A 13,495-nucleotide genomic window follows, 5' to 3' on the forward strand; every position below is an offset into this window, starting at 1 on the left:
CTCTGGCAGTTCTGGGCGGCTCCGGTCGCCAGGTTCGTTGCTGTGTGAACACTTCCAAAAGGATGGGAGCAAAAACATTCCTTCCCATACCGGGAGTCGAACCCGGGCCGCCTGGGTGAAAACCAGGAATCCTAACCGCTAGACCATATGGGAGGCGCTGATGAGACGCTTCTCAGCCAGCCTGAAAACGTTCGTTGTCCGCCATTCTTTGGGTCTTCTACAGAGAGTTGTGTTGGATGTGCAGAAATGCCGTCGGGCCGCTCTGTAAACACTGCGCGGTCGCTATCGAGTCGGCCGCCTGCAGACTGTGGCCGGCCGCTCCGCCGCCCTTCCTCCACGCAGCCCGCGGCACCAGGATAGCTGCCCTCACCCAACATGGCGACCACAGCGTAACAGTTCCACCCCTTCCTTCCCTTCGCCCCGCCCCTGCCGCCGGTGGCGGGGGCCCGTCACGTGATTTTGAAGGCGTGGTGGGAGCGCGCTCACGTGACCGGCGGAGGCCGCTGAGCGCCGAGTCTCGTGAGCGCCGCGGGGCGGCCGCTGCCGAAGCGGGCGGGACCCCAGCGGCGCAGCGGGCTCACGCGAGGCCGTGGCTTTGAGGCCTGCTCCGGAGCGCGGGGCGCTCGGACCCGCTCAGCGCTGCGGGCGGCCCGGTGACGCGCCCCCGCGGCTCCCGCCGCCCGCGGGCATCGCCAAACCGGCCTGGGAGGTGCCCGGCGCGGATAGAGGTAGCGGGGCGCTGCGGGACCCGGGCTGCGCGGAGCCGCGCGGAGCCCGCGGGACCGGGAGAGGGCGAGGCCCGGTGCTCCTGGTGACCGCGGCCGGGCTGCGCGGGAGCGGGGCGGTGAGGCGGGCGCTTGCGGTTCCCCTGCTTGGGCCCGCGGTCACGGGGATGCTGCTCGTCGCGGGCGTGTGATGGGGCCGCCTGCAGAGGGGCTGCTTCTCCTCCGGCCCCGCAGCGCGGAGCAGCGGCTGTCAGCACCCGGCTGGGCTGCGGCGGGGCGGGAGATTCCCGTTTGCGCGGAACTGAGGGCCGATAGGAGCTTGAGGCTGACGTGCAGCCTGCGAGCGGGGCCCGGAGCGGTGTAACAGTGCTGTTGTCTCTGCAGGGAGGTGATGCCGAGCACAGCCATGAAGAAAAAGGTAAGCCGTTTGATTTCTCTTCCCTGTCTGCACTTGCTAATGTGGCTACGTGTTCCCATCTGTATCTTGGGGTATTCTGTGGCTTTCAGCTGCCTCTTGAGGCTGTCACAGTGTTTGCTTATCATGCTGGAAACCGGCATCAAATTTGGGTTTGTTTGCTGGCGTGAGGGCAGGCTGGCAGCAGAACTGCACATCCCCAGTAACGGCTGTGTGAGTATTTCTGGTAGGAGTTGCAAAAGCTCTCTGCTGACTGCGGGCTTTGTGGTGTCAGGGAAGAGGATGTGCCCCAACTTGCTCTGCTGGCCTGGGGAGACCCTCTGGGTGTTGCAGGAACTGGTGTGGGCAGCTCGCAGGAACTGGTGTGAGCAGCTTGTCACTGCTCTGAGGGCTCCTGGCAGGGCGAGGCCAAACGCAGGGTGAGGCATCAGAGCTATGCCTTGTGTGTCCCAGCAGTGAGCAAATTCAGATTAGCTCAGGCAGTGATGTGAGGAGCGCTCAGCTCTCATTCTGTGTTGCATGAGGATTGAGTTTCCTCTCTGGCCCTGTAAACTGGTGTCTGACCTCCCCAAAAGGCCACTGTAGCCTGATGCTTGGGAGTTAGGTTCCCTTGTAGGTTGGCTTGTGCTGCGTCTTGGAGCCACACTGAATGTCTTAAGGTGATGTGAAGTAGGAGATGCTGCTGTTCTTTTCCTGTTCTGCATGGAGCTTTTTGATTCTGGCTTCAGCTGGGCTGGTGGGCGTGACCTGAACAGCCAACTGCTTTCAGAAAAGCCTTTGTCACAAAACCATTAGGGCTCTTCTGAGCAAAATGGGGGACTCTGAGTAAATGTCCTCACTGCATGGTCAGTTCCTTATGAAAGGGGCTTTTGCTTCTTCTATGACGCTGCAGTTGCTCCCAGAAGAGCACCTGGGGCCACAGGATGCTGCTGCGTGTGTTGCTCTGAGGCACTTGCAGCAAGGTGAGGACTGAGCAAGCTGCTTCCCAGCCAGCCCCTGGCACTGGGGTAACACACCAGTGCTGGTTGTACTCTCTTTAAACTGATCCTTGACGATAGATTTTCAGAGCTGTTGCCAAAGGTTGGATTTGACTTTGTAACTGGAACTTGTTTCACAGCTGTTTTTGTGAGCAAGTCCACGTTGGCTGCCACTGGTTTTGTATTTATTTTTAGATCACGATGCAGAGTCTTGCCTTGTGTGATCAGTTCCCCCTCTTCTCCACTCAGCCATCCCGCAGTTTTCTGCTGCCAGAGGTGCTGCCTCTCTTTTGGCCTGAGGATCTGTGGACTGGATTCTGGGATGGAGACTGTTTTCCCCACATGGCAGCTTGGTGTACCTGAGTTGGGCTGTTCCAAATGCTTTTAGCTTTCTGCTAGGGTTCTGACACCTGAAACTCAACATGGAACTTGTATTTCACCTCTATCAGGGGAGAGAAACCAGACTGTGTTATGAAAAAGGAAAGAGCAAGATTAGGAGAGAAGTAATGAATGGAGAATGCCAGTGCTGAGTAGGCAAGTGATAGCTTTCAGCATGGCTTTAATGGCTTGAGATAAAACCGGTCCTTTGCTCTCACTGAAAACATCAAGTTTTTACCACTGGTAACAGTGCTTGAAAAACATTGCAGCCTGCGAAGGGCTGGGGAAAGAGGAGATTGGCGATGGGTTCTCTGCCATGGTGTGTAGGAAAAAGGGTTATGGGCAGCAGCGTCTGCAGGCTGGCTGAACTTTGAGTGTTACACGCCATGCTGGAAGGAGTGCAGTGCCTTGAAGGGCAGCAATTCCTGAGAGAGCAAAATAGAAGGGTGGTGGACACGGTGTTGGGAACGCAAACAGGATGGAAAGGATTTTAGGATGTGAAGCAAGGAGGTAATGCCAGCTGCCTCCTGATTTCCCAGGTACGGTTCCCTTAGGGTTTCAATCTGTAGTACCAGAGTCCTGTCAATTGGTTGCTACAGCTGCAAGATGGGAGCCGTGGAGGAGGCAGTGCTCTGCGGAAGCTAATTCTTTTTTTTCCATCTCTGCAGGTGCTGCTGATGGGTAAAAGCGGGTCTGGGAAGACCAGCATGAGGTCCATTATCTTTGCAAACTACATTGCCAGAGACACACGACGCCTGGGTGCCACAAGTAAGGCTTCTTTTGTGTGAGCTGGGCATTCTCAGGGCTCCAGCACTGTACGCTTGGAGGGGTGAGGCTGTTCCTCCAGCTGGCCATACCTTGCCTTTCCCCTGGCAGGAGCAGGGGGTGCCTGCTGATCATCAAGTCAAACTTTGCTCAGCAGTTCAGCTGAGGTCAGGTGGAGGCTGAAGTGAAAGAGAAAGGAATGCTGTATCCAATCTTCTGTTTATGGTTGGACTTTCATCCTTTTTTTTGATCAGTTGGCAGCCTCTGCTGCTACATGTGTTATTGCAGGAGTGCTCAGAGCCTCCTTGTGGTCCCTTTTTGGTGCTGACGCCTCTCTGCTGTGAGCCTGCTGATGGCTAGCCCAGCTGGAGGCACAGTGATCTTACCACGTGCCTGGGGGTTTTGGCAGGATGATGCACCAATGTTAATTGGCTTCTTTTGCCTCTTTTTCTCCAAAGCCACTGATCTGAGAAAGCACTCAGTGAAACACTGGCTTGGATCACTGGCATCTAACGCTGTACTGTGAGGCACCCATGAGGATTGTTGTGTGTGTCCTTGCTGTACACATTGCTGTACACTTTCCATGAGGTGTGCTTTTCATTCTTTGTGCTACAGTTTTGCTTTTTTTTTTTTTTTTTTTTTTTTTCTTTGTTTCTTTTAAGGCTAATTTAAAGCCTTGCAGAATGTGCTGGAAGTGGTGTTCTTAAAATACCATGAAAATCAGGGAACGTGTTTCTGAAAGGAAACTGCCTGCTGTGCTTCTCAGGAGAGCAGTCTCCTGGTTAGCAGCAGGAAGGCTTGGGTTACTGGGGAGCTGCACTTATCTGTAGTGTCTACAGCTACAGGTTTATGCACAGCAACGCTGTTTAGATGGAGTGCTATAAACTGTGGGCTGCATTGCAGAGAATGGCATGGCTGCCTGAGCAGGCTCTGAGCTGGGTGTGTGGCACAGCTAGTAATCTCCCTGTTGTCTCTTTTCAGTTGATGTGGAGCACTCCCATGTTAGATTTCTAGGAAACCTGGTATTAAACCTCTGGGACTGTGGAGGGTAGGTACTTCTTGTTGTTATTGTTGTTTTTCATTTTTTGTTTTTTGTTTTTTTTTTGGGAAATTGTTGTGGGTTAATTCTGTTGAATAAGATTGGGGGTGTAACGAGTGCAGGCACCCCAAGGCAATAGCATGCTTTCTGTGTGTGGAGAGTGTAGAACAAGCTTTGTGCATGCCATGGTGAAACTGGTGAGGCTGCTCTGGGAAGAGTGGATGCCACATCTTAGACTTGTGCATGAAAGTGGGTGGAAGAGGCTGGCCTGATTATTGCAGTCTTGCAGTCTGAGTTATCTTCACATGAAAGGTGCAGTGCATAGGCCCGCCCTTTCATTGCTGGCTGCATTTTTTGTCTGCTGAAAAGCCTGAGACCTTCACCTGAACTTTCTCTTGAAAGTGGTGATGGTGGAGGTGATGCTGGTTTTGAACTGCATCTCACGAGTTTGATCCAAATGAGGTGCATGCTGAGAAGGGATGTGAAAGATTGATGGTGATTCGGTGGTTCCTGGAAGCAGCTTTTTAAGTAAAAGTAACCGACAGAGCCTCAGTAGAGCTGTCAAACTTTGCTAAGCTTCACCAAATCTAATGTCCTTACGTTTTGCCTGAGCTGTATTCAGCACGAGTTAGTCAAAATGCATGTAGATCCTGTAAAACGGGCTGTACTGATGGTTTTACTGCTGTTGTGGCTTTTTTTGTGTGCAGCTCTTTAAAAGCAGTGTAGCTTTGTTTGTGCTAGCCCCGAGCAGCAGCTACATCCTGTAGGAAGCTTCTGCTTCTCATGAGAGACTGGGAAGCAGATGCTCTTCAGGAGCGTCCTACTGTGCTCAGTTGGAAATGCTTAGAAATGGTTAGAAATTAGAAATAGTTGGAAATGGAGCCTTATATCCTGGGGAAGTTAGCTGTCTGTGGGGCTCTTTTTCTGGACTGCTGTGGTGGGATTTGCAGCTCAGCACGGAAACATCTCTAGCAGGAGATATTTTACAGCACTTTTCACAGAATTGTATCACAGAATCACAGAATTGTAGGGCTTTTGTAGGTCTTTTCCTGAAGCCTGGTTGCTCTAATGGGAGTCTCCTTGTTCTGTTGCTCTGCTGCTCCTCAGACAGGACACCTTTATGGAGAACTACTTCACCAGTCAACGGGACAACATCTTCCGCAACGTAGAAGTCCTCATCTATGTCTTCGATGTAGAAAGCCGTGAGCTGGAGAAGGACATGCACTACTACCAGTCATGCTTGGAGGCAATTCTTCAGAACTCTCCTGATGCAAAGATCTTTTGTCTAGTGCACAAGATGGACTTGGTGCAGGAGGATCAGCGGGACTTGGTGAGAAGAAGCTGAGAGTTGCCATAGAAATGCTGTCAAATCTTTTGACTCTGCTAAAGCATTGCTAGTTCGTACCTCAGGCACAGTCCCATCAGCACTGTTCCTGGAAGGGATTCTCGGGTGTTGAGAGCTGTCCGAGCCCTTTTTGCCTTCCAAACTGTATGTCAGTGCTGTCTCTTGCATGTTGTCCAGCAGAGAAGAAAGGCTTTTCTTTTAAAGCATCAGTTGTAATGCTTTTAGCAGACCTTGGCTCCAGAGAGTAGGGAAGGAAGGTAAAACTGAAAGAAATCTGGTGAATTTGAACTTTCCCGTGACCGTTTGGATGACTTTGAGGATTGCGGTGGTGACAAGTGATGGTTTCTTTTTCAGTCTCACATAAGCACTGTTCTAAAGTGTAACAGAAACAAGGGTTGAAACTTTTCCTGGTTAACTAGAAACTTTTACCAGTTGATGCTTCTGCTTTCTGTCACAAAGTGTTCACTGGGGCCCATTTGCCCAGAGGTCACTTCTTGATTTAACACTTAGGCATTCCCGGAGGCACCCTGCAGAGGCAAGGATCAGCCTCCCAGGGAGGTTTTGTTTGCTGCTCCCTTTGGGGCTTTTGGAAGGTTGCAGGGGGGCTGGAAGATGGTAGGTTTCTACCAACATTGCTTTTTCAGCTATGGCTAAAAGCAACCAGCTCCTGATCCCAAGGGAAGAAATACCTTGTGTGTTAGATGTCTTGGCCTGGCAAGTACATCCCCGGCTGCTTTCCACTCCCTGACCTGGAGAAAACTTGGAGGCCCCTTTAGGGCGTAGTAAGAAGTCGCATTAAATGCTCAGGTTCCTGGTGACCGTGTGCCTGGGCGGCAGCGAAGGCGGCTTCGCAAGGCCCCATGGCTGCATCCACTCCCTGACCTTCCTGCAGAGGCAGACTTCTTCCTCGCAGCATTTTGGCTCCAGGTCGCTTCTTCTCTGTCGGTGATGGTTCTTCTTTCCTAGTTCAGCTCAGTGTAAAAATAGCTCAGTGAGCTTGTTCATAGGGTTGATTCAGGGACTTTTACCTCATTTCCATCTCTTCCCTACAAACTGAATGGAAACTCTTATGGTCTTTGTGAAACTCTTTTGTCCGTCTGGACTTAATAGTTGTGCAAATTCAAGTGAGGCCTTGAAGCATGGGGTAGACAGGCAGAAGAGGGGCCTTACTTTGAGTCTATTTTTAGTGCATATCATTGCACACCCATCAAAGCTGTTTTAAAGTATCTGCTATTCAGAAGAACATGCGAAAAACTCTTGAACTGGGCCAAATGACTGCCCTGTAAATCGTTGTTAAACCTTTGGTATCTCGGGCCCCAAGATGGTCAGTGTTGGCCTACGCAGCATGTCCTGGAGATCAGCTTGCTCTGTCATGTTCCTAAAAACAGTAAGGTGAGGTGAAGGTAGTCATCATGCCTTCCCTTGCGGGGTTACAGTGCCAGCTCTCTTGCTGGATTTTTTATTTATTTATTTTTTGCCTCTTTGGTGGATGTTGGTGCAAGGCTGTCCTCTTTGTTTTACCTCTCTTTTTTTTTTTTTTTGTAATCATAACTTTCAAGGGCAGAACTTGATGGGAGAAGGCTGTATTCTTGTCTCGGAGTTGCTTTGTTAATGCTGTTCATAGCGGTGAAACTCCCTAGAGCTTCCCTTCTGTTCTGTTCACAAAGATGCAGCTTTTTACATCTGACCAGGGACTTGTCAGATTTTGGGTCCCCTGTCAAGCTCATGCACATACACTTCCATTTTCACTCCATAACGCTAGTTATTCCAAGTTTGAGTCTCCTGCTGTGTGACAGCCAAGGTCTGCTTGTCCCTGCTATCCTAGTGGGAGGGGTTTCTGACAGCCTGTCCTAGCCAGCAAGCTGTGCTGCTCTCTTTTCTCTAGTGCTGTGTGTGCTTGAGTATTGTTTGACATGTGTGCTAGAAATGCAATACAGTAACCACACCAAAGGCCAAAATATTTACACTCAACTGCTAATCGTTTTACTTTGCAGATTTTTAAAGAGCGTGAGGAGGACTTGAGGCGCCTTTCCCGTCCTTTGGAATGTGCTTGTTTTAGAACTTCCATCTGGGATGAAACGCTTTACAAGGTTTGGATGCTGTCCTCGCTGTATCTGGCCTTTCCCTCCTCTCACTTGAAAACAAGAGCATGAGGAGGCTGAGTGGTTGGTTGCTGACTGGCCCTTGTTAGGTCTACAGTGACTCCTGCTTCTGCAGGTTAGCTGTTGTAAATGGCATCAGAACATTTTGGGTTTAATTTAAAACAAATAAATAAAAGCCCTCCATGTGCTGTGCTCACAGCATTCTTTTAACACTGCTTAAATGCTTTGGCTAGCCACTTTGTGACTATTGAAGAGCTCACTCGGGAAAGCAGATACCACCATAGCCCTCAGCATAGCAGACAGATGCACAGTGGGGTGGGAAAAGTCCTTCTGTCTTGTCTAGGCTGTAAGTGCTCACAACTGCAAATGGTTTTTGAGCATGCTGTGTATCCTGTGGGCCTGAGGCAGAAATGATAACGCAGTCCTTGTCTTTCTTTGTTGACAGGCTTGGTCCAGTATAGTCTATCAGCTGATCCCAAATGTCCAGCAGCTGGAGATGAACCTGAGGAATTTTGCTCAGATCATTGAGGCAGATGAAGTGCTTCTGTTTGAGAGAGCCACTTTCCTGGTGAATACAGCTGTTCGGCCCTTTGTGTTTCCCTGCCCAGCCTAGGACGGAGTTCCCTGGAAGGAAAGTGCAGTTGTGGCAGTTGCCCAAAGAGAGGTGCCGGCACCAGAATGCTTTGATCCAGGCCTTGTGATATTGAAAGTAACAGACGTGACTTGGTGGCTCATATGACCTTCCCAAAATTTCCACGTCTCGTTGTTGAGATGAGGGCTTGGTTGGTATTTCCCTCTTCCAGGCTGTGAAAGGGTTTCATATCCCCATTCTCTTGTCGGTCATGGGAGTTCTTTTGAGAATTCCTTTCTGCACAGGGCTTCTTAAGCTTGAACGAGTCTTTTCAGTTCCTCCTAGACTGGCTTTTTAACTCCTCTTTTTTTATCAAGTGCCTGGTGCTTTACAAACCTGCAGTATGGATAGAGGATCTCAAGCAATTGGGTTGCTGTGGGTTCTGAAGTTACCATCTGTGTGGTAACTGTGCTTCTAACCTGTTGTGTTCAAAAGGTAAAACATGTTGGTTAAAACCACCATTGCTGCTTGTCTTTCCATAGTCTTAGTTTCTAGTTTGGTCTCTTGGACTTTATAACAGTGCTGTTGCTGATCTGAAGAAATTGCTTTTCGAGTCTCAGTGCTTTCCTTGCCAAACAAAGACTTGATTTTGAAGTTACCATGCTGTTTTTTTTTCACTTCTACTGTCAGAAGTAGAGTTCTGCTGACAAGTTCTGCTTTTTGACCTTATGTAGATGATAAATAGTTCCACCTTGTTGATATGTAGTGGTATTTATTTGCACTCAAAAAATGCATTTTATTTACTGAAAAACAATTTTTGTAGCAAAGAATTCAGTACTGGTTTCTCAGTGTAATGGTGGCTTTTAAAGACTTTTCCCTTCTCATTGTTCTCTATTTAAGCTTCTGCAGGGACTGCTTTCTCCTGCAGTGAAATCTTATTCTAAAATTGTATTCAAAGCGTAGTAACAGAAAAACGTGGAGAGTTGAGGAAAGAGATTGATACCAAAGCCTTCATGACATGCATGTGATTTTTGAATGTGGCTGAACTTGTACCTGTAGGAATAGTTGGGCAGATGTGTATGTAGAAAATAGACAATAGTTTTCTAAGCTCCTTGAGGAGGGGAAAAAAAGAGAAAGAAAAGAAAAGAACAACAACCACAAAACAAATAAAAACAATCCCATCTTAATTTCTGAAAGCCTGTTAAATATGGTTCCATGGGTGGAAAATTGAGTTTAACACCTTTGTGCAGGGCTGTGCGATGCGTTCGGTAGCAGTTGGTTTCATCATTCTTGTAAGTATAAAGCACACAGTGTAGTATTCTCAAAATTATGCTCCTCTGGAGGCTTCTGTGGGAATGAAGATGCAACAACTGCAATCCCACTTAATGCTGCAGATTCCCTCCTTGGCCAGTTGGCTGGCTTGGCTGGAGAGGAGAGGTCTGTAGGCTGCCAGCCATGTGGAAGCAGCAGGAGTGAGGCAGTCCTGGATCGTCTTGCAAGGACTCCTGAAAACTTGATCCTTTCCAACTCTGCAGCCTAGCACCAAGGTCTGCACCTTGCTGCAGGATTTCTGTGTGGGAGGAGAAGGAAGGAAGTGCACCTGAACACGGGCAACTTAGCACAACCTTACTCTGAGTCAGGTGATGCAGAGAGAGCTCCCTAGGAAACAGCTGCCTTTGTTCCACTTGTCTGAGCTGGAGAAGAGCAGCTCACTTTGGTTTGAGAGCAGTGCTGGGCATCCAGCGTGTTGCAGAGCAGCACACTTTTCAGGTTTGGTGTGTGAAAGTCTGCAGCATGACAGATGTAGGTAAACTGGTCCAGCATTTGTCAAAGGTCTGTTTGCCTTTCAGGAGGTGATAGTTTTGCATTTCCCCCACCTAGCACCTTCTTGTTCTTTGAAACAAGATTTAAATGGCTGCTACGTTGGAGTATTCAGACCCCACATGGACATGAATGCCTCTTATGTATCTTATGCTATTTTCATCTGCACTTATTAAAGGCTTCCTGGGGATTGTGTGACTGTATCCTTCTTTATACTAGCACAGCTAGTGTTGCTGCTAATGGTTTCTGAAGGCAAAGGGAATCCCTGAGCTGGGCACCATCGGTTTCTTGTAACTGCTGTTGCACGTGAGAAAGCTGTACTGAAATCAGTAACTAACTGCACTCTTTCTGCCTTTCAGGTCATTTCTCACTATCAGTGCAAAGAACAGCGGGATATCCACAGATTTGAGAAAATCAGCAACATTATTAAACAATTCAAACTAAGTTGCAGGTGAGCTGGCTTACTCAGTGGATGGGAAAGATACCTGGGCAGATATTTCAGTTTCATGCTGAAGCAAGGAAACTTTCCAAATAAATATTAGTTTGTGCTTCCTCAGCAGTGTGAGGATTTGTGTTAGTTGCTGGAAAGCACCATGTTTAAAAATGTCAGAGCTTGTTATCTTTCCTAACCTCCTCCTTTGGTGATTGTTGAAAGAGGTTTGTTTTGAAACAGCTGTCTTCTTCTGGGCCTTTTTCTCCTGTGCAGAGTAGGAACATTCCGGGACTGATCTGGTAAACTCATGCTGGCTTGGGAAGAAAGAGAGCTTACAAACTCTAGTTGTCAGCGTTTTGAATTGAAAGATAGAAAGCTTACTTCAGAGTAGCTGGTCTTTTGAACCACCTTCAGGTGGTTCCATAGTCGGTCAGCAGCATCCAAAAGCGTAGAGCCTGAACAGGGAAGAGAAGTGGCAGCATGCTATACAGAGCTGTCCCAGATATTTCAGCTTTATGCTTACCCCCACAGTGTCAACCTCCTTTGGAATGGTTGAGCCATTACTTCAGAAGGGTTGATGGTGCTGACTGCTTGGGCACAGTGTGGGGTTGTATCTTGAGTTACAGACCTTCATTGATCAACACTCAGGTGGTTTTTGTTGTTCTTGTTGGTTCAATTAAGCCTAAAGCTAGAGCTTTTCCTTTAAATGAATTGCAGTCTTATCTGGTGGTCATCCTGGCAAGCAACACTTGCCAGTAAATGCAGATAAACATGGGACATAAGGGGAAAATCTGTCTGAGCACTCCTACAGTAACAGTGCATTTACTCTTTCTTTTTTCCTTATTTTAGTAAGCTGGCGGCTTCTTTCCAGAGCATGGAGGTCAGGAACTCTAACTTTGCTGCTTTCATTGACATCTTCACATCAAATACATATGTGATGGTGGTGATGTCAGACCCTTCAATACGTAAGTTGAAGCAAAGATGAGCTTCTGGCCTGTTTTTATTCACAGGGACAAAAAGCTGGACAAGTCTGGCTCAGAATGCATTTATCAGAATACAGCAAACGCCAGACAAAGCAGTGGAAATGATTTAATTCAGAGGTACGGGGGGATCTGTCCCACTGCCTTGCCCTGTCTGAGCAGCAGGAGGGGAAGGCGGTTAGAAGGTGACTCTGCACAAGAGATGTGTGCCTTTGAGGGCTGGGCTATTTGTTGCTGTCCAGCAGAGAATTGTAGCAACAGTGGGGAACCACTATAACAGATGTGACCTGACTTGATAGGTCATATCTAATAACCTATTTTGGGCTGCTTTGATTTGGCAGCCACAGCGATTTTTTGAAAAGGAAGCAGAAGTGGATCGTGAGTGTTTTTTTGTTCTTGCTGCCTGAATTGTCCTGGAGGGCAAGGGCTCTAATTATAGTAGCATCTGTTTATCTGAAGAACTTGGAGGCAGCGGTGCCTGAGGCACGTTTGAATACCTAGTTGTTTTCACTACTGTAGTTGAAGCTGTTAAGAATGAAAGGTGCTTAAGACCAGCCCACTTTCCTGGACAGCTGTGTGACTTACAGCTGTTATTCTGCAAGAGGACAGGAAGATTGTTTTACTGGATTAGGGAAAACCCATGTGAACTCTGCAACCCTGGGTGAACTATTGAGCTCTGATGTTGCTGTGCCTTAGCAGCAAATGAGAAGCTGAGTGACTTCTAGAATGCCTTGGGAGCAGATTAAATAGGTGTAGTTTGCTCTGCGATCAGCAGGCACCCACACCTTCCAGCATTGTGTTTGTACTGCTGGGGAGCAGGAGGGTTGATCCCTGAGCTTGTTGGTTGGGTTGTTGGTACTCTTTGAGCATTGCTCCCCTTAGGGAAGATCCGGTTTCACGCTGTATCACTTCTCCAGATTAAAGTGAAATCTAGTACTGGCCACTGCAGGTAGAAGCTGTAGAACACCTGGCCCCCTGCTGAACGCCCTGCGGTCATAAGATTCAGAAGTGTGAACCAAGGCTACCCAGGGATGTGGGTCCAGTTTTGCTGATAGGAACTCAAATACCTGCTGTCTTTAGGCAGCTTTCAGGCGGTGCTTCTGGGGGTTTATTTTCTTACATCCTTTCTGTTTTTGTCCCCTCCCTGTCCCTTCTCCATCCTAGCTTCTGCAGCTACGCTGATCAACATCCGCAATGCCAGAAAACACTTTGAGAAGCTGGAGAGAGTGGATGGACCAAAGCACAGCCTGCTTATGCGCTGAACGTTGGCCAATGCACATGGTCTTTGGCAGGAGAAGAAGTGGATTGGAACTACTTTTTTTTTTTTTTTTTTTTTTTTTTTCTTTTTAGGAGAATCTAACCATGTGGATGTATTTGTGGGCTTTGAAATGAGTGTGCTGCTTACCACCGCAATCTTTATTGTTTCTCCTTTTAACGTTGGACACTATCACACAGATGGTCTGGATACACTGCGGACCTTCAAAAGAGACTCTTGGCATTTGTGGGGTTGGGAAGAAGTAAGGACAGGTGATGTGCACGTGGTCTCATGCTCCTGGTTGTCAGTGGCATGTGGCAGAGCCTTTTTGGATGTTTGCTCCCAGGTGATCATACAAATCACAGGGATGAAGTATTTACTATTTTATTGGTAGGTTGCTAGAATACATTTATAAATTTCTCCTTGTCTTCAGTCATGAAAATAAATTTTTGCTACCAGGGATTTCAGATCCTGGAGCTTTGGAAAGTGGGTTTTCTTTCTTCTAAGACCCAGGGCAGCTTTGGCAAGTAGATGTGTAACAGCTGCGTTTTTCCTTTCACAGTGTTCTAGAGGTCATTGACTGAAGGTCATTCCGAAGTTTCATTTGAGACTTTCTTTTTTCCATGCTGAGGCAAAATTTGCAGGTAAAGCAGTCAGGATGACATTGGCCTTTCAACACTTTCTGGAAT

General features: G+C 48.1%; 1 protein-coding gene across 1 annotated transcript; it reads left to right on the plus strand.

Annotated features, from left to right (window-relative positions):
- Nucleotides 1-1,116: 1,116 nt before the first annotated feature.
- On the plus strand, nt 1,117-12,813 carry LOC306951520 (ras-related GTP-binding protein A; the record flags this gene model as incomplete). The annotated part of the gene is made up of 9 exons (XM_079542027.1): nt 1,117-1,143; nt 3,164-3,263; nt 4,242-4,308; nt 5,407-5,629; nt 7,639-7,734; nt 8,192-8,314; nt 10,498-10,589; nt 11,421-11,536; nt 12,716-12,813. 9 exons carry the CDS (start codon nt 1,117-1,119, stop codon nt 12,811-12,813), a joined length of 942 nt encoding a protein of 313 aa, XP_079398153.1.
- Between the last annotated feature and the right edge of the window lie 682 nt (nt 12,814-13,495).

This window comes from Tetrao urogallus (genome assembly GCF_951394365.1).
Source record: "Tetrao urogallus genome assembly, chromosome: 13".
Lineage (NCBI taxonomy): Eukaryota > Metazoa > Chordata > Aves > Galliformes > Phasianidae > Tetrao > Tetrao urogallus.